At 43.2% G+C, this 19,617-nt stretch overlaps 2 protein-coding genes across 3 annotated transcripts; one reads left to right on the forward strand and one right to left on the reverse strand.

Moving 5' to 3' along the window:
* Nucleotides 1–25: 25 nt before the first annotated feature.
* LOC129702326 (NADH dehydrogenase [ubiquinone] 1 alpha subcomplex subunit 1-like) lies at nucleotides 26–5,256 on the forward strand. 2 transcript variants are annotated; one of them, XM_055644064.1, is made up of 3 exons: nucleotides 26–224; nucleotides 4,385–4,474; nucleotides 4,659–5,256. In XM_055644064.1, exons 1-3 carry the CDS (start codon nucleotides 123–125, stop codon nucleotides 4,677–4,679), a joined length of 213 nt encoding a protein of 70 aa, XP_055500039.1. In that variant the 5' UTR covers nucleotides 26–122; the 3' UTR covers nucleotides 4,680–5,256. The 2 variants fall into 2 exon arrangements, with proteins under 2 accessions (XP_055500039.1, XP_055500038.1); XM_055644063.1 differs by lacking the exon at nucleotides 26–224 and adding an exon at nucleotides 234–504.
* A 2,209-nt stretch (nucleotides 5,257–7,465) lies between these two features.
* On the reverse strand, nucleotides 7,466–19,089 carry LOC129702327 (putative defense protein 1). The gene is made up of 5 exons (XM_055644065.1): nucleotides 18,848–19,089; nucleotides 13,940–14,052; nucleotides 13,722–13,837; nucleotides 10,463–10,527; nucleotides 7,466–7,638 (listed from the first exon to the last, which is right to left on the reverse strand). Exons 1-5 carry the CDS (start codon nucleotides 19,047–19,049, stop codon nucleotides 7,538–7,540), a joined length of 597 nt encoding a protein of 198 aa, XP_055500040.1. The 5' UTR covers nucleotides 19,050–19,089; the 3' UTR covers nucleotides 7,466–7,537.
* Nucleotides 19,090–19,617: the final 528 nt, after the last annotated feature.

A 19,617-nucleotide genomic window follows, 5' to 3' on the forward strand; every position in this document is an offset into this window, starting at 1 on the left:
CGCGGGCCAGGGCGCCCGCGCATGCTCAGTGTGTGGAGGGCGAGTGGGACGAGGGCAGGTCGCGGCGCCCGCGCATGCTCAGTGTGTAGGTGAGCGGGTCCGGCCGCGGTGCTCGAGCAGCGATGTGGTACGAGATCCTCCCCGGCCTCAGCCTCATGGCCGTGTGCCTGACCATCCCCGGCCTCTCCACCATCTACCTCCATAGGTGGACGAACGGCGGCAAGGTGAGTGTGGTCGTGGCAGTGTATGGGCTCACGGACCCCGCTGCAATAGTGTTGTGCCTCTGGCCCTTGATTCAACACCTGTCGTCTGCCTCTGATGATCCACCTGGACTGGAGGCGATGGTGGACCCCAACAGTCTCTGAATATGGGCAGTTTAACTATGATAGACCGAGGTTAAGTTTCCAAGAGAGAGATTGTGCGACTGGGAGTGGAGGCTGCACATTTTCCCACGTAACTGCTGCCCTTGCCTTTCATGGATGGAGAGGTCAAGGATGGAGCTTGGTGAGTAACTGCAAATAAGGATGCAGAAGAGTTTTACTACAATGCTGCCTGGATTAGAGGGTATTAGCTACAGGAAGAGATCAATTTACCACACTGTCCGGTGGATGCAAGTGTACCTTTACTGGAAGGGGCAGCTGGTTCTGAGGCAGAAGGTCAGTGCTGCAAAAAGGAGATACCGTGCTTTACCAATTATATCCAGCGCTCCGGGTTCGTGGATCAAATTTAACTGTTTATATAAATACACTTTTAAGTTGTAGGGTGATTTCACCAAAGGTCAAATGAGCGTAGATCCCCCCTCACGTGACCGAAAATTTTAACTGGAGGACATCTCTCAGTTTGGTACATGTAAGTGAATGGGGAAACACGCACTTTCCCACCCGTTAAAAACATGGAAAACGGCCGATGTTTGAGCTGAAATTTTCTGTGCTAGTCGGGGTGACCGTGAAGCACAGCGACCTAAATTTTCAGGCAAAAAAAAAGATAGAAAGTGAGGTAATTACAAGAGGGAACTGAAGGTAGAAAGCGGCGGAAGTGAACAGCTGACATTTGCCGTGGTAATTTTAAGATCCAAAATATCGGGAATTAACGCGTTTGCTCGCTGAATTTCATCAAAAGTAAGGCATTATTAACTTACTTTTGATGAAATTCAGCGAGCAAACGCGATAATTCCCGATATTTTGGATCTTAAAATCTTCACGGCAAATGTCAGCTGTTCACTTCCGCCGCTTTCTACCTTCAGTTCCCTCTTGTAATTACCTCACTTTCTATCTTTTTTTTTGCCTGAAAATTTAGGTCGCTGTGCTTCACGGTCACCCCGACTAGCACAGAAAATTTCAGCTCAAAAATCGGCCGTTTTCCATGTTTTTAACGGGTGGGAAAGTGCGTGTTTCCCCATTCACTTACATGTACCAAACTGAGAGATGTCCTCCAGTTAAAATTTTCGGTCACGTGAGGGGGGATCTACGCTCATTTGACCTTTGGTGAAATCACCCTATTGGCTGCAATCTTTCTTTGCCGAAGCTATTCTAATGTATGGCAGATGTAGTATAATGTGGATAAATGTAACGTTATCCACTTTGGTGGCAAGAGCAGGAAGGCAGATTATCATCTGAATGGTGTCAAATTGGGAAAAGGGGAAGTACAACGAGACCTGGGTGAGCTTGTACATCAGTCACTGAAAGTAAGCATGCAGGTTCAGCAGGCAGTGAAGAAAGCTAATGACATGTTGGCCTTCATAACGAGAGGAGTTGAGTATAGGAGTAAAGAGGCCTTTCTGCAGTTGTACAGGGCCCTGGTGGGAGTGCTGTGTGCATTTTTGGTGTCCTAATTTGAGGAAGGACCTTCTTGCTATTGAGGGCGTGCAGTGTAGATTCACAAGGTTAATTACAGGGATAGCAGGACTGTCATAATATGAAAGAATGGAGTGACTGGACTTGTATTCATTGGAATTGAGAAGGATGAGAGGGATATAGAAACATATAATATTATTAAGGGATTGGACACACTAGATGCAGGAGACATGTTCCCAATGTTGGGGAGTCCAGAAGCGGGGGGCACAGTTTAAGAATAAAGGGGTAGACCATTTAAAACTGAGGTGAGGAAAAATGTTTTCACACAGAGTTGTGAATTTGTGGAATTCTCTGCCTTGTGGCAGTGGTGGCCGATTCACTGGATGCATTTAAAAGAGAGTTAGATAGAACTCTTGGGTTTCACGGAATCAAGGGATATGGGGAGAAGGCAGGGACGGGGAACTGATTGTGGATGATCAGCCATGATCACATTGAATGGCTGGCTCAAAGGACAGAATGGCCTACTCCTGCACCTATTGTCTGTGTATCTATGTATGTATCAATGCAAAGCAAAAGGCAGTCAAGAAAATATCAAGATGACATTGATTTCTTAAGAAGGTATCATTACTAACGATGTAAAAAGGTTGTCAAATAATACAACATTATGCCGTCAAAGCTGAGAGAAAACACAAACACAAGGAGAATAAATAAAATAGATTAGATATTTGTATCTTGCATGAATAAAGCAATAAAGACTTGAATTGTTATGGGCTAGGTTTTCTTCAGGCTGTGCGCATTCATGCGTTGAGTTAAGAGGATGACTACGATAAAACAAACTGTTAAATGAGTGAGTAAGGAAATGATTAGGAGGACTCTGAATATTGATGGGTGAACTGGATGTATTTTCTCTGGCCAATCCATCTTTCTTGCATCAGCTTCTGAAGAGCAATCCATCTGGGCTCAGCCCCTGCCTAGAAGTTAGTTGGTTTTCCTTCTTGAAAGCTATTTATAGATAGATTTCAAGAAGTCCACCACCCTCCTTTATCTTTCAGTCTGAAGAAGGGTTCTGACTCAAAATGTCACTGATTCTTTTTCTCCAAAGATGCTGCTTGACCCGCTGAGTTACTCCAGCATTTTGTGTCTGTCTTCGGTGTCCACTTTGGTATTTCCTTCCTGCTACATAAGATGAAGCTTGGTTAACATTAGTTTTCATGAATAACACACCGCTACTCCCTTTCTCTCTGTGGTAAAACTTTAGCACAATATCTTTCCATGAATAAACTGGGATTGGGAATGTCACGTTTGGTTAGTCTTGAATTAAATCCTTAGAATGAGGGCTATATGAAGTGCAACTTTTATTTATTTTTTAAATCATAAGAAATAGGATTTAATGAACATGATTCCCTGAGCAAGTTTTATCATTCAGAAGTACCATGGTTTATTTTCCTACCTGACCCCCCCAATTCCTTTCCAAAAAATAGTAGTAGTCCATTTTGTATATACTAATGACTGGATGTCCACAGCCCTCTGACTGGATGTCCACAGTAATTTTTCCTCATTTGCATGCTGATTGGCTGGTATCTTATTGGGTCATTTTTGACCCCCCAAATATAAAACTACTGGTTACTATTATTTGAGAAATAAAAGCCTTTTAAATCAGAGAAAGACAATATGCTGGAGTAACTCAGCAGGTCAAGCAACATCGCTGGAGAACATGAATATGTGATGTTTCAACAAGGAATCATTCTTCAGGCTGATTGCTGGACAGTGGGAATGAAGCTGGATAAGAGAGGCAAAGTGGTTGCTGAGTCTATGCGATGTAACACCATTTCCCTTTACCTTCTCCACCGAGGAACCCCAGCAGTCCTTCCAGGCGAAACAAAGCTTCACATGTACCTCCTGTAGCCTCATCTACTGCATCTGATGTTCTCAATGTGGCCTCCTACATAAGCGCAACCAAACGTAGACTCTGCGACTGCTTTGCCGAACACTTGCACTCAGTCTGCTAAAGCCTACTGGATCTCCTGGTTGCTAATCCCATTTCCATACTGACATTTCTGTCCCATGCCTCTTCTATCGTCAGACTGAGGCCACACAACCCAATGATATGAATATTTGATTCTCCAATTTTAGATAATGACCCCACGGACAGCCCCCTTCCCCTCCCCTTTTTCTACGCAAGAACCCTCTCCCTTTCTTTCCCACTCTCCTCCCTTGAACCCTGGCTGAGCTTGCATTGGTTTCTCCCCCCCACGGCATCCAATTTGCAACTTTTCTATCCCCGACTTTAAAACCTTGCCCGTGTTCATCTATTACTGGCCATACCTTGTCCTGACCCCCTCTTTTCCAGCGCACCCCCCCCCTCCTTCTTTTCCCCCATCACCATGCCATTGGGCTGAAGAAGGGTCCTAACCTGTTGAGTTCCTCCAGCACTTTGTGTCTTTCTTTGATATAAACCAGCATCTGCAGTTCCTTGTGAACGCCTTTTAAATCAGATTTACCAAAGCATAGATGTATATCATGAAAACTAAACGTTGCTTTTTAAGAAAACCAGATGCTGTTAACAGATTTCAATGGTTGTTCATACTCAGGAAAAACGGACTGCACGTTTACCTTATCACTGGAGTCTGTTGGAAAGAGACAGGAGAGTGTCTGACTGCAAAACCTACTTCAAATCAAAGGTAAATTCTTAAAGTGAATACTGAAATATTTTATTTTGATCTCTGGTTGGGTCCACTTAACGTTAATCTTGCAATGCAATTAAAAAGTAAAGAGCAGCAAGTTAATATAGATGTAAGCTTTTAATTTTAATTTATTTATTGTGATTATGTAAAGTGAATATCCTGTTTTCTTTCATTTTAACAGGGATTGGAAAACATCGACTGATGGGCTTTTCTTCTGAACATCCAGTTTGTGACCATAAAGGAGAAGCATTACTAAAACATGAAATGTAATCCATGTTTCATAATGTAAATTACATAGTTTAACATAAAATGGAAGATACAATTTCCTTGTATGTAGCTTGTGTTGTCTATTACAGATAAATTTGGGAAGGCAATAGAAAGTAGGGAGAAAGAAATTAGTGAGTTTGAAGTCAGGAAATGCTGATTCTGGGCTATCAATATAGTCATTGAAAAGGTTTCTGTGTTGTATCTCTCTCGTACCTATCTTGTCCTTTATAATTCTTTTGGAGCTTGCAAATTCTATTGGCACATAGCCAAATAAAATTAAGCAAGCACAATAAGAGTAAGCACAGGGCAGTGAACCCCTGTATGGAGAAATTTCAGCAATAAATTTCAAACCATGTAATGATATCAACAATGTCCATAATGCAATGACTGTAATCCTGATTTGTATGATCATGGTTTAGTAAACCAATGAAACTAGCTTGTCCTCTAGCTGGTATCTATATTGATGGCTTCAGAAGTTGTTAAATAAATATGTTGAAGCGTTTCGAGAGAAAGTTCTGCTTGGATGCTAGTTTTTGCACTGGGTAAAGTAGTAAGATGTTGAAATGAAAGAAGGCATCCTGGCCATTGTTTTGATCAGGTATTCTGCAGGTGTAAATAGGGAAGTAAACAAGCCTCTGGAAAGGAGTAGAGAGAGCTGCTTCATATGGATTGTGACAATTGTTGTGTTCCAGTACAGTATTCAAGTATAAATACGGCACTTACACTCTACAAGCACTGCTTGTTAGACGGTCTTAAATGGAATGCTGGACGCTTCTCTTCAAAGCAGATGCAAGACTTTTCCAGTATTCTATTTATATAGTAGTTGCAGATATCCTTCCTGCCATTAATTAATATCCTAAGTTTTTTTTTTTAACTTTCCCATGCACAGGGCAAACAACCAGGCAGATTTATCAGGCCACCGATGAGCTACAAAGGCATGCTTTGTAGTCTGTACTGCAGCTTTGTTCCTATTTATATGATTATAGGTTCGGTGTTTTGCTGTGGCCTCCAAGTAATGCCCTAGCAGTTTCCCTGGTAACGCAGCTTGCGCTTTAATTGTGTGTGCATAATTCCTTCATCTATTCCCACGTGTGGTTATTGAACAAGGTCAAACATGCCAAAGATGGTTTCTCATTTCTAGTCAAGGTTGCACAGCAATTATCTATAATTCCATATTTAAATCCTAAATAAGAATTGGTAAGATAAAAAAGTCATCTACCTCTTCATGGGAGAACAAGCAAGTGAAGTAGGAGTGGACCATTTTGTGCCATTCAATTATATGGCCAGTACTATTGTAAATCTATCCTCCTGGCTGAACCCTGTATGCCTTGAATTCCTTAGTATTCATGTACAGGTGCACAACCTTTTATCCGGTGTTCCGGAAACCGAAAAACTCCGAAAACCGGCCATTTTTTCCAGGATGTCGTCTGCGCACCAAAGCTCGTGTTTAGCGCCAAACTTGACCCGAAACGACCCACGGTCAAACCAGGTCTGTACTACTGCAGCGGCTGCCTCCTCCCCGGAGACCGGGAGCCGTTTAAACATCTGTAATTCATTGCTTAAATGTTAGTCAGTTAGTTTGGAGGGCTTTTATGTGAAGGGGTAAACTTTAATTCTTTGTCCCCTACCTGGTCGGAGAGGCGGGGAGCGGTCAATGCCTTACCGGGTCGCCGTGTAGTAAGCTCCGCAGCGCTGTGGCCGGTGGGGCTGCGGGCGGCGCCGGTTGTAGCTCCGACCCCGGCAACTCTACCCCTGGCTGCGAGGCGCTCCAAATCCAGCGCGGCCCGCGGCCGGACGCCCCAGCTCCACGAATGTCGGGAGTCGGCGGCGTCGCAGCGCTGGGATACCAGCGGGGAGCGGGCAATGCCTTACCGGGTCGCCGTGCGGCAAGCTCCGGAGCGCTGTGGCCGCCGACTCCCAACGTTCGCGGAGCGTCGCTGGATTTGGAGCCGCGCAGCCAGGGGTAGAGTTGCCGGGGTCGGAGCTCCAACCGGCGCCGCCCGCGGCCGGACGGAGCCCCCAGCTCTGCGAGGTTGGGAGTCGCCGACCAGGTAGGGGACTAAGAATTAAAGTTTCCCCCTTCACCCCTACTCCACCACCACCACATAAAATCCCTCCAAACTAACTGACTAACATTCATGCAATGATTCTCCCGGTCTCCGGGGAGGAGGCAGCTGCTCCAGACTTTTCAAGCCACCCGCGCTACCTACCTAATCTACGCTAAAAATCTTCCATTCGGAAATCCGAAAATGTCCGAAATCCGACAAGTGTCTGGTCCCAAGGCTTTCGGATAAAAGGTTGTGCACCTGTACTGGTTACTTTCAGTCTTCAATAAACTCAAAAACTGAGCATGCACTGCACTTTGGGTTTAGAATTCCAAAAGTTGACACCCCTCAAAATAAAGGGGCTTCGCATCTCAGTCTTGTAGCCAGCCCTCACCCTTGGATTCTGCTCCTGTGGAATATTCAACAAAACACAGTGCTGGAGGAACTTAGCAGGTCAGGCAGCATCTGTGGAGGGAATGGACAGACAAGATTTCTGGGTTATGACCCTTCTTCAGACTTGCATGCAAGATCATCTCCAAGTTGATGCACAATCCACAGACCAGTAGGTGAGCACAATGGTTTTGTGAAAGGAAAATAAATCGGACATGAAAGATAAAATACCATGTCAAATCAGCAAGGCATATTTTTATTATTTCTTAAATTTTTATCACCATTATTACAGTAAACCATTAGGGTACATCTTCTGATGAATCCTATAGTGTTGCATTTGTTTTATTTCTGCATGCCATTAACTGTTGGATCCAATAACTAGGAAGGAAAATAAGAACAGTGCAGCAATGATGCCAATTGTAGAGAAGAACTTCACCCCACAGCATGTGATTCCTGGAGCTGGAAAAGAATGATATAATTAATATTTTCAAAATTTACATTGTTGGTTATGAGATTCAGCATGTCCACCAATGTCTCAATAAAATACCAAAGAGTATTTTATTGTCATATGTCCCGGATGGGACGATGAAAGTCTTACTTGCTGCAGCACAACATAATACGTAAACATAGTACATAATGGGGGAAGAGAAAAAAAAGAAAAAGTTCAATAAATAACAAATATAGGGCAATAATAATATTGTCTTTTGCAGCTCAGGGCTTATTCATCGTTGTGTTTAATAGCCTGATGGTTGTAGGGAAGAAGCTGTTCCTGAACCTGGATGTTACAATTTTAAGGCTCCTGTAATCTTCTTCCTGATGAGAATGGTGAGATGAGTGTGTGGCCAGGATGGTGTGGGTCCTTGATGATTTTGGCTGCCTTTTTGAGGCATCGACTACGATATTGGACAGATTTCCTGATGGATGTGCATATTCTGTAAGGAACACTGCGCAAAGTTGCCTCTGGTAGCTATTGGATTATAGTTTTATATTTAAATTCATAAAAAGAAGTCGCATTTTGTCCAAAATCTATATACTATTAAAACTTGTTTGTCTGACTGTCTGTGATCTCAAGGAGCTATGCCAAAATGGTACACAATAGTGCAAAAAAATTTGCAGAACCTTACTCGGCTTTTTCCCGTCTTCGGTCTAATCAAGTTTCCTTCAGATTTGATGGTATATTTCACATTATTGATATTTCAAGCTTTAAAAAACCAACGAACAAGATTTTTACTGTTAAAATCCTTGCTGCACCAACTTTCAACAGACTTTGATACAAAGTTGCAATACAGGAACGCTGTGCTTCCACCTAGCTTTCACCTGAATGGGATATCACAGTCCTCCACCTGACATTGCAACAATCTTGCGATATCATACAACACTACTCCAGCTATTGGCAGGACAAAAGGGGGAGGGTGAATTGGTATTGCAATTAGGGAAGTGCAATTGCAATTTTTTTTTAATCCAGTGTTGGGGGAGGCAGGGGAGTGCTGGAATCTTGCGTTCGGCAACGTGTTGAGTTGGGGGACCACGCCACCAATGGGGGTTACGAGTTAGTGGTGCAATATTGCGTTGGGGAACGGGTTGGGTTGGGGGACCAGGCCTCCTCCTGTGTGACGGGGACCGTACCAGTTGCTCTAGTATATTAAATTTGTATTCAAGAAGGAACTGCAGATGCTGGAAGATCGAAGGAACTCAAAAATGCTGGAGAAACTCAGCGGGTGCAGCAGCATCTATGGAGCAAAGGAAATGGGCGACGTTTCGGGCCGAAACCCTTCTTCAGACTGATGGGGCGTGGGGGGGAGAAGGAAGGAAAAAGGGAGGAGGAGGAGCCCGAGGGCGGGGGGATGGGAGGAGACAACTCGAGGGTTAAGGAAGGGGAGGAGACAGCAAGGGCTAGCAAAACTGGGAGAATTCAACGTTCATGCCATCCGGACGCAGGCAACCCAGGCGGAATATGAGGTGTTGTTCCTCCAATTTCTGGTGTTGCTTACTCTGGCAATGGAGGAGACCCAGGACAGAGAGGTCGGATTGGGAATGGGAGGGGGAGTTGAAGTGCTGAGCCACCGGGAGTTTAGGTAGGTTATTGCGGACTGAGCGGAGGTGTTCGGCGAAACGATCGCCCAACCTCCGCTTAGTCTCCCCGATGTAAATCAGCTGACATTTAGAGCAGCGGATGCAGTAGATGAGATTGGAGGAGATGCATGTGAACCTTTGTCGCACCTGGAACGACTGCTTGGATCCTTGAATGGAGTCGAGGGGGGAGGCGAAGGGACAGGTGTTGCATTTCTTGCGGTTGCAACGGAAAGTGCCCTGGGAGGGGGTGGTACGGGAGGGAAGGGAAGAATTGGCAAGGGAGTTGCGGAGGGAGCGGTCTTTGCGGAAGGGAGACGTAGGGGGAGATGGGAAGATGTGGTGAGTGGTGGGGTCACGTTGGAGGTGGCGGAAATGGTGGAGGATTATTTGTTGCAGGTAGGTTATTGCGGACTGAGCGGAGGTGTTCGGCGAAACGATCGCCCAACCTCTGCTTAGTCTCCCTGATGTAAATCTCTGTCCTGGGTCTCCACCATTGCCAGAGTGAGCAACACCGGAAATTGGAGGAACAGCACCTCATATTCCGCCTGAGTTGCTTGCGTCCGGATGGCATGAACGTTGAATTCTCCCAGTTTTGCTAGCCCTTGCTGTCTCCTCCCCTTCCTTAACCCTCGAGCTGTCTCCTCCCATCCCCCCCGCCCTCAGGCTCCTCCTCCTCCCTTTTTCCTTCCTTCTCCCCCCCCCCCCCCCATCAGTCTGAAGAAGGGTTTCGGCCCGAAACGTGACCTATTGCCTTCGCTCCATAGATGCTGCTGCACCCGCTGAGTTTCTCCAGCATTTTTGTGTACCTATTAAATTTGTATAGTGTCTTTAATACCAATAGTGAGATTGGTGCAACACTATGATTCAGTTTTTGGTCCTGCTCCAGCCAGAGTGAGGGAAGCTTGAGGTAGTGAAATCAGCTCAGATCAGGTGCGAATCTTTGTGTTGGAAGGAAAGTCCTGTCTCACTGAAGGTTGGTCTTAGTTCCACCAAGTAGGAGAACCTAGATCGAAGAGCTTTATACTCCCCAATAATTTATTTTTGCCTCCAACAAGAAGCCATGGCAAATAGATACTAAAGCTCTCAGTTGATAAAAAAAACATGCATATTAATTACTCAATTAGAAAATAATTTAAAAAAAAAACCACAATGTCCCCAAATAATCCTAATGATACTATTTAAAAACATTCAAAGTTGCATTATTGCTTACCTTTAGTTAAAGGATGTGATTGTACATTAAGCCAATAGATTTGAAAGGATTGTGCTACAGTTGCGCTGAAATGGGACATAGAATGCAGTAAATAATTTTAATATCAAAAGCTATTGATTTATAAGAGACTTGTAAACGCACTCCCCACCATCTTGTTTCACTTGCTCCACCTGCCACTGAAGGCCTATTTATGAAACTAAGGACAGCGAAAACTATTCAATTGAAAAACCAACTGTGAATGATCAGCTAGCATAGGAGCATAATCTAAGGATAGGTTTTGCCACTTAAGACTGAGATGCGAAGCTCCTTTATTGTGAGGGTTGTCGTTCTTTAGAATTCTAAACACAGAGAGCTGTTCTTGCTCAGTTTTTGAGTTTATTCGACCGGGAGTGATCAATGCTTAAATACGAAGGAATTCAAGGCATGTTTGGTTCAGCCACGAATATAGATTACAACCCAGCGGTATGAATATTGACTTCTCTAATTTCAAGTTTCACAGAAACTTGCTTTCCCTCTCTCCCCATCCCTCCCCCTTCCTAGTTCTCTGACCAGTCTGACTGTTCCCCTGATTACATTTTATCTGTTTGCTTTGTTGTCACCTTCTTATAGCTAACAAGGATCTATTCTACATTTTCCTTGAACTGCATCACCTTTGATATCTCGTTTTCATACCCTACTCTTCCTTATCTCTGTGTCTCTCCCTCCTCGACTGTCAGTCTGAAGAAGGATCTCGACCTGAAATGTCACCCATTCTTTCCATCCAGAGATGCTGCCGCTCCCGCTGAGTTACTCCAGTGTTTTGTGTCTACAATATAGATTTAATGAATAACTGGCCATATAATTAACAGGCAATGCAGCATAAGGGTTTAAATAGCCCACTCTTACTTCATTTCTTTGTTCTCCTAAGTAGAGTACATAAAGAGGTAGGTTCTGTGACACAGCATTAATACATCCAGTCATGCATAACTAAACCTGATTAATGAGGGTAGTGCCAAATTTTAACCAGTGTTCAAAGGAAACGATTCGCTCTCAACCCCGTTCTCCTGTCTTTGTTTCATAACCCCTGACACCCATAGTACATTTGAATTTTAAAAAAAATACAACCAACAAATAATTGTTATTGAATGACCAGTTTTAAATGAGTGATTTTGGATTTTACTGGGCGGCACAATTGCACACCTGGTGGAGCTGCTGTCTCACAGAACCAGTGACCCGGCTTTGATCCTACATGGAAACATAGAAATTAGGTGCAGAAGTAGGCCATTCGGCCCTTTGAGCCTGCACCACCATTCAATATGATCATGGCTGATCATCCAACTCAGTATCCCGTACCTGCCTTCTCTCCATACCCTCTGATCCCCTTAGCCACAAGGGCCACATCTAACTCCCTCTTAAATATAGCCAATGAACTGGCCTCGACTACCCTCTGTGGCAGAGAGTTCCAGAGATTCACCACTCTCTGTGTGAAAAAAGTTCTTCTCATCTCAGTTTTAAAGGATTTCCCCCTTATCCTTAAGCTGTGACCCCTTGTCCTGGACTTCCCCAACATCGGGAGCAATCTTCCTGCATCTAGCCTGTCCAACCCCTTAAGAATTTTGTAAGTTTCTATAAGATCCCCCTCTCAATCTCCTAAATTCTAGAGAGTATAAACCAAGTCTATCCAGTCTTGACTGCTGTCTGTGTGGAGTTTGCACATTCTCTCTGTGACCACGTAGGTTTCCTCTGGGTGATCAAACTTCCTTCCACATCCTGAACATGTAGGTTTCTAGGTTAATTGGCCTCTAGTATGTAGGGAGTGGATGCCACTAGTGTGTAGAGAGTAGGTGCAAAATTGGGATAAAATTGGCAGACTGTTGTGAACGGGTGATAAATGGGCCGAAAGACTTGTTTCCATGCTCTATCTCTAAAACTAAGCTAGTAATGGTCACTTTTTTTTATTTTGATATTTTTCCTGTATATTCACATTTATAGGTTCTAGGAGCACGATTAGAACATCTTTCTGATCAAGTCTACTCCTCAATTTAATCATGGGTGATCTATCTTTCCCTCTCAACCCCGTTCTCCTGTCTTTGCCTCATAACCCCTGACACCCTTACTAATCAAGAATCTGTCAATCTCCACCTTAAAAATATCCATTGACTTGGCCTCCACAGCTGTTTGTGGCAATGAATTCCACGGATTCACCACCCTCTGACTAAACAAATTCCTTCTTGCCTCCTTTCTAAATGTACGTCCTTTTCTTCTGAGCCTATGACCTCTGGTCCTAGACTCTCCCACTAGTGGAAACATCTTCTCCATAGTCACTCGATTCAGGCCTTTGACTATTCAGTAAGTTTTGATGAAGCCGTTCCTCATTTCTAAATTCCAGAGAGCACAGGCCCAGTGCCTTTCAAACACTCATCGTATGTTAACCCAATCATTCCAGGGATAATTCCCGTAAACCTTCTGTGGACCATCTACAGAGCCAGCACATCCTTCTTCAGATATAGGGCCCAAAACTGCTCACAACACTCCAAATGCGGTATGACCAGCGCCTTTTAGAGCCTCTGCATTACATCCCTGTTTTTGTATTCTAGCCCTCTCAAAATAAATGCTAGCATTGCATTTGCCTTCCTCACTATCGATTCGACTCACAAATTAACTTTTTGGGAGTTCTGCACCAGCACTCCCATGTCCCTTTGCACCTACGATTTCTGAATTCTTTCCCCATTTAGAAAATAGTCTGTACCTTTATTCCTTCTACTAAAAATACATGACTCCTGTATTCCATTTGCTACTTCTCAGCCCACTCTCCCAACCTGTCCAAGTCTTTCTGCAGAGTCCCTGCTTTCCACTCTACATGCCCCCTCCACCTATCTTCGTATCATCTGCAAACATGGCCACAAAGTCTTCAATTCCCTCATCCAATTCATTGATATACACCGTGAAGAGTGACGAACCCTGTACTGACTCCTGTGGAATATTCCCACCCCTTTTTGTTAAAATGGTTTCACATCTTTGTCAGAATGTCCTCCATTGGCTAATTGGTTGTGGTAGCAAGCGCAAAATTCATTTCATTTGATATGGACCCAAAGAAAAACTACTTCTCTGTCAGGTTTGCTGCTGCTGCTGCTGCTGCTGCTGCTGCGACGTAAGTTTGTTACTAAACATGAAATAAGAATGCTCAGCACCAACAAGCAGTAATGGAGTTGAAGACTGATATTTAACCAGAGACATTTTCTGCATTGTTTTTCGGACTATTGTCACACGTAATACATACACAAATTTAACAGCAGTGGGACAGGCAGAGTCAGGAGGGACCCATGCAAAGGTGACGGAATTGTTCCGGGGCGATGTGTCCAGATGGGTAACGGCAGACCTTGCGATTCCAAAGCACTGAATTAAAAAAGAGATATCAAACGCTGGAATAGATTTGTGGATGACAAATTAAAAATTGTATGAACTGAACAGTTTTGAGTTTGCCGTTTCAGACTCTACCTGCAGCAGCTGGGTGTTTTCAGGTGGGATTTGCCATGATCCTAGTGGTGTGCTGCTTCCATCTCTTCGGGCTACGAGCAAGAAACCATTGTATTGTGGCCCCAGTATTTGAACTGAAGTTAAGAGTCAAGAGTGTTTTATTGTCATATGGCCCAGATAGAACAATGACATTCTTACTTGCTGCAGCACAACAGAATATGTAAAGATAATACACTAAACAATATGATAAACGAGAGAGGAAAAAAACGTTCAGTGTGTACACACACACACACACAAAAACAAACAATAGTAGTGCAATAATAATAACAGTTTATTGTAGTTCAGAGCTTAGTTAACCATATAACAATTACAGCATGGAAACAGGCCATCTCGGCCCTTCTAGTCCGTGCCGAACACTTATTCTCCCCTAGTCCCATCTACCTGCACTCAGACCATAACCCTCCATTCCTTTCCCGGCCATATAACTATCCAATTAATTTTTAAATTATAAAATCGAACCTGCCTCCACCACCTCCACTGGAAGCTAATTCCACACAGCTACCACTCTCTGAGTAAAGAAGTTCCCCCTCATGTTACCCCAAAACTTCTGTCCCTTAATTCTCAAGTCATGTCCTCTTGTTTGAATCTTCCCTACTCTCAGTGGGAAAAGCTTATCCACGTCAACTCTGTCTATCCCTCTCATCATTTTAAAGACCTCTATCAAGTCCCCCCTTAACCTTCTGCGCTCCAAAGAATAAAGACCTAACTTGTTCAACCACAAATTAGATCAACCCAGCGGTCTGTAACTTAGTTGCTGAAACCCAGCCAACATTCTAGTAAATCTCCTCTGTACTCTCTCTATTTTGTTGACATCCTTCCTACAATTAGGCGACCAAAATTGTACACCACACTCCAGAATTGGCCTCACCAAAGCCTTGTACAATTTTAACATTACATCCCAACTTCTATACTCAATGCTCTGATTTATAAAGGCCAGCACACCAAAAGCTTTCTTTACCACCCTATCTACATGAGATTCCACCTTCAGGAAACTGTGCACAGTTATTCCTAGATCCCTCTGTTCAACTGCATTCCTCAATTCACTACCATTTAGCATGTACGTCCTATTTTGATTTGTCCTGCCAAGATGTAGCACCTCACACTTATCAGCATTAAACTCCATCTGCCATCTTTCAGCCCACTCTTCCAAATGGTCTAAATCTCTCTGTAGACTGTGAAAATCTACTTCATTATCCACAACACCACCTATCTTAGTATCATCTGCATACTTACTAATCCAATTTACCACACCATCATCCAGATCATTGATGTACATGACAAACAACAGTGGACCCAACACAGATCCCTGTGGCACCCCACTAGTCACCGGCCTCCAACCTGACAAACAGCCATCCACCATTGCTCTCTGGCATCTCCCATTCAGCCACTGTTGAATCCATCTTGCTACTCCACCATTAATACCCACAATTGAACCTTCTTAACCAACCTTCCATGAGGAACCTTGCCAAAGGCCTTACTGAAGTCCATATAGACAACATCCACTGCTTTACCCTCATCAATTTCCCGAGTAACCTCTTCAAAAAATTCTAGAAGATTAGTCAAACATGACCTTCAAGGCACAAATCCATGTTGACTGTTCCTAATCAGACCCTGTTTATCCAGATGCTTATATATATTATCTCTAGTATCCTTTCCTTTAATTTGCCCACCACTGACGTCAAACTAACAGGTCTATAATTGCTAGGTTTACTCTTAGAATCCTTTTTAAACAATGGAACAACATGCGCAGTACGCCAATCCTCCGGCACTATTCCCGTTTCTAATGACAATTTAAATATTTCTGTCATAGCCCCTGCTATTTCTACACTAACTTCCCTCAATGTCCTAGGAAATATCCTGTCAGGACCTGGAGACTTATCCACTTTAATATTTTTCAAAAGTGTCAGTACTTCCTCTTCTTTCAATCTCATAGTTTCCATAGCTACTCTACTTGTTTCCCTTACCTCACACAATTCAATATCCTTCTCCTTGGTGAATACCGAAGAAAATAAATTGTTCAATATCTCCCCCATCTCTTTTGGCTCTGCAGATAGCTGTCCACTCTGACTCTCTAATGGACCAATTTTATCCCTCGTTATCTTTTTGCTATTAATATAGCTGTAGAAACCCTTTGGATTTACTTTCACCTTACTTGCCAAAGCTACCTCATATCTTTTAGCTTTTCCAATTTCTTTCTTAAGATTCTTTTTACATTCTTTATACTCAAGCACCTCATTTACTCCCTGCTGCCTATAATTATTGTAGATCTCTCTCTTTTTCCAAACCAAGTGTCCAATTTCCCTTGAAAACCATGGTTCTTTCAAATTTTTACTATTTTCTTTCAACCGAATAGGGACAGCTGTAAACAGCAATAGCAGGAGATTACACTTTCATAATTCAATAGAACTTTATAATATGTACATAATTGATATACAGAGCTGTGCATAAACCTGTGTCCTAACCGGTTTCCATATTTTTCTACCAATGGACTGATGCCATTTGGCCTATTGAGCTCACAGTAATCCCATATCTCTACTATTTGTACCAGCTATGCTCGGCTGAAGCAAGGTTTATTTTTGGACTGGAGGACTGTGATTAGTGGTGTGCCTCAGAGATCGGTGCTGGGCCCATGGCTATTTGTGGTTTATGTCAGCGATGTGAAGGAGAATATACAAGGGATGTCTTTCGATGACCTAGGTGATATTGTAGACAGCATAGATGGTTGTCAACAATTGCAGCAGGATCTTGATTAGCTGGACAAGTGCTGGAATCCTGCACCTAGCCTGTCCAACCCATTAATAATTGTGAAGAAGGGTTCCCTTAATAATTCTGAAGAAGGCTTTCGGCCCGAAACGTTGCCTATCTCCTTCGCTCCATAGATGCTGCTGCACCCGCTGAATTTTTCCTGCATTTTTGTGTACCTTCGATTTTCCAGCACCTGCAGTTCCTTCCTAAACCCTTAATAATTGTATATGTTTCTATAAGATTCCCTCTCATCCTTCTAAATTCCAGGGAATATAAGCCCAGTCTATCCATTCATTCGTCATTTGTCAATCCCGCCATGGGGAATTTGGTGAACCTATGCTGCACTCCCTCAATAGCAAGAATGTCCATCCTCAAATTAGGAGATGTAAAAAAATAAATCTATTGAAATATTGGATGGCAGGATCTATCCTTGATCAATGTCATTAAAAATGCAAAATGTGGTTGTTGTTACATTACTTCCTGAGTGCACTTGTCGCTGCTCCTTTTCCTACATTACAACTCGTAACTTTGAAACCAGTTGTAAAGAAGTTTGGGATATTGTTAAATAGAGTGCAGTGCTACATATATGCACGTTTTCCTTGTTTAAAGGAAACAACAAAGATCTACTGTAAATCCTAGGAATGTGAACTGGAGGATTACGTCCCCTTCTCCACAACTCTTCACCACTGCCGGGGCACATGGAGACGTGAGAAGAGGAGCATAATTCTTGTAATTTCTTTAAGAAGGAACTGCAGATGCTGGAAAATCGAAGGTACACAAAAATGCTGGAGAAACTCAGCGGGTGCAGCAGCATCTATGGAGCGAAGGAAATAGGCAATGTTTTGGGCCGAAACCCTTCGAAGGAAATGGGCAACGTTTCGGGCCGAAATCCTTCCGAAGTAAATAGACAACGTTTCAGGCCGAAACCCTTCCGAAGTAAATAGAAAGGAAATAGGCAATGTTTCGGGCCGAAACCCTTCCAAAGGAAATAGGCAACGTTTCAGGCCGAAACCCTTCCGAAGGAAATAGGCAGCGTTTCGGGTCGAAATCCTTGAAGGGTTTCGGCCCAAAACATTGCCCATTTCCTTCGCTCCATAGATGCTGCTGCACCCACTGAGTTTCTCCAGCATTTTTGTGTACCTTCTTGTAATTTCTTTCTCTGATTGCTTTATATTTAGAAATGTGAGAGTGAGATTGTATGGTGGTGATCTGTGAACTGAGTGGTTGGGTCATGGGAAATAAACAAATCTCACGTCTAAACAGTAAATAAGGAGAACTTGTTTCCTTTACAGGTGCAGCCCCAGAAGTTATGGGTTTAAAATACGTGACTAAAGAACCAAAAGTCACGTGAAAAAAATTGTCCAAGCAACGTATAGTTTTGATCTGGATTACACTGCATACCAAAGAGTTTGTTCATTGGTCTGAAAGAAAATCGAATAAGTAATTGGAGGAAAAAAGCACAAAGAACATGAAATGTAACAAAGATAGACACAAAAAGCTGGAGTAACTCAGCGGGACAGGCAGTGTCGCTAGAGAAAAGGAATAGGTCACGTTTCGGGTCGAGACCCCTAGACCAAGTTTGAAGATGGGTCTCGACCCAAAATGTCATCCATTCCTTCTCTCCAGAGATGCTGCCTGTCCCGCTGAGTTACTCCAGCATTTTGTGTCTATGGTTTAAATCAGCACCTGCAGTTCCTTCCTACACATGAAATGTTACAAATTGGATCACTAAAAACACAGGCATGAGCTTCAAATGGACTGATTATGTTTTTCTAGACTGGACAGTAGGTCTAAAACTTGATGTAAATTATGGTTCACTGAGTTTCAATCATTGGAAAGCTTCCCAACATACATTATTTTAATTTAATGATGTACTTGTACATGTATTGTAAATGCTCATTACACAAGTAATCTCAGTCTGAAGAAGGGTTTTGGCCCGAAACGTGGCCTATTTCCTTCGCTCCATTGATGCTGCCTCACCCACTGAGTTTCTCCAGCATTTTTGTCTACCAGTAAACTATATTTGTCTTAACAGGTAAGGCATTAACTGTAGCACGAGGAGATGTCAATGCAGAGTATTTTTAACTAGGCAGGGAGTATCTCCTGCGTTACACAGAAACTTACCTCGTACTGGCTTGCCGGGGTGAAAGACGCTTGCTTCGGGTTCGACAGTATAGGGGGCCGCGTTAGACTGTGGCACAACTCCAGCATGCCTGGGCATCATGCTTTCACACGCTGATAAGGGAGCACCATTAGGGAAGCATCTGCTCAGGCTGGAAAATGTCAGAAACACAACGCAATACACGACAAAATCTCTGCAGACCATTTCTGATGCTCTCTGCCTGATGCTTCCATGAGCAAGACCATCTGTGAAATAGGCTGGCTAAGTTTTTTAATTGGATACGAAAGGCAGTATTTTGCTGACTCATAGTAAAAAAAAAAAATATTTTTGAGTTTTCATCTCAATAGTTCCAAGCAGAGCTGCAATTATTCTCAGTCAGGTATTTCTTGAGTTACACCTGTGAAAACATTCTAATCGTTGGTTAGGTTTTCACAAAGGACCTTTTTTTCTAACAAACAGCTGTATTTGATGTCCTTTTATCATCCCTGACATTACTTCAAAGGAGAGAGGAATTCCTGCTTGAGTACCTCGGAATGAAATGAATGGCGGCATTTACTAAAAAGGGAACCTCACGAGAGGGAGGTGGATTCATGTCATCGCTTTGCTTTCAATACTGACAAAGAAATGGAGATACTATTGCCTCTCGTCTTTGTGCCAGAACATTGTGGGATCAAGTCCAACTAAGGACAGGCAGCTTCTTCAATACAGTACTGTGTTTAATGCCATCAGAGGGCCAGCTCTCTGATTAGATACTAAATGAAGTCCTTCACTG

The sequence above is a fragment of the Leucoraja erinacea genome, chromosome 12, assembly GCF_028641065.1.
Source record: "Leucoraja erinacea ecotype New England chromosome 12, Leri_hhj_1, whole genome shotgun sequence".
Taxonomy (NCBI): Eukaryota; Metazoa; Chordata; class Chondrichthyes; order Rajiformes; family Rajidae; genus Leucoraja; species Leucoraja erinaceus.

Bases quoted from the DNA above. Each gene is read 5' to 3' on its own strand.
- LOC129702327 (XM_055644065.1), bottom strand. From the start codon at position 19,049: ATGGTCTGCAGAGATTTTGTCGTGTATTGCGTTGTGTTTCTGACATTT. The intron at 14,053-18,847 runs GTAAGTTTCTGT...TCTTAACTTCAG, and splicing joins CCCCGGCAAGCCAGTACGAG to TTCAAATACTGGGGCCACAA. The intron at 10,528-13,721 runs GTATGTATTACG...GTCCCATTTCAG, and splicing joins CCCACTGCTGTTAAATTTGT to CGCAACTGTAGCACAATCCT.
- LOC129702326 (XM_055644063.1), top strand. From the start codon at position 319: ATGATCCACCTGGACTGGAGGCGATGGTGGACCCCAACAGTCTCTGAA. The intron at 505-4,384 runs GTGAGTAACTGC...GTTCATACTCAG, and splicing joins GAGGTCAAGGATGGAGCTTG to GAAAAACGGACTGCACGTTT. The intron at 4,475-4,658 runs GTAAATTCTTAA...TCATTTTAACAG, and splicing joins AAACCTACTTCAAATCAAAG to GGATTGGAAAACATCGACTG.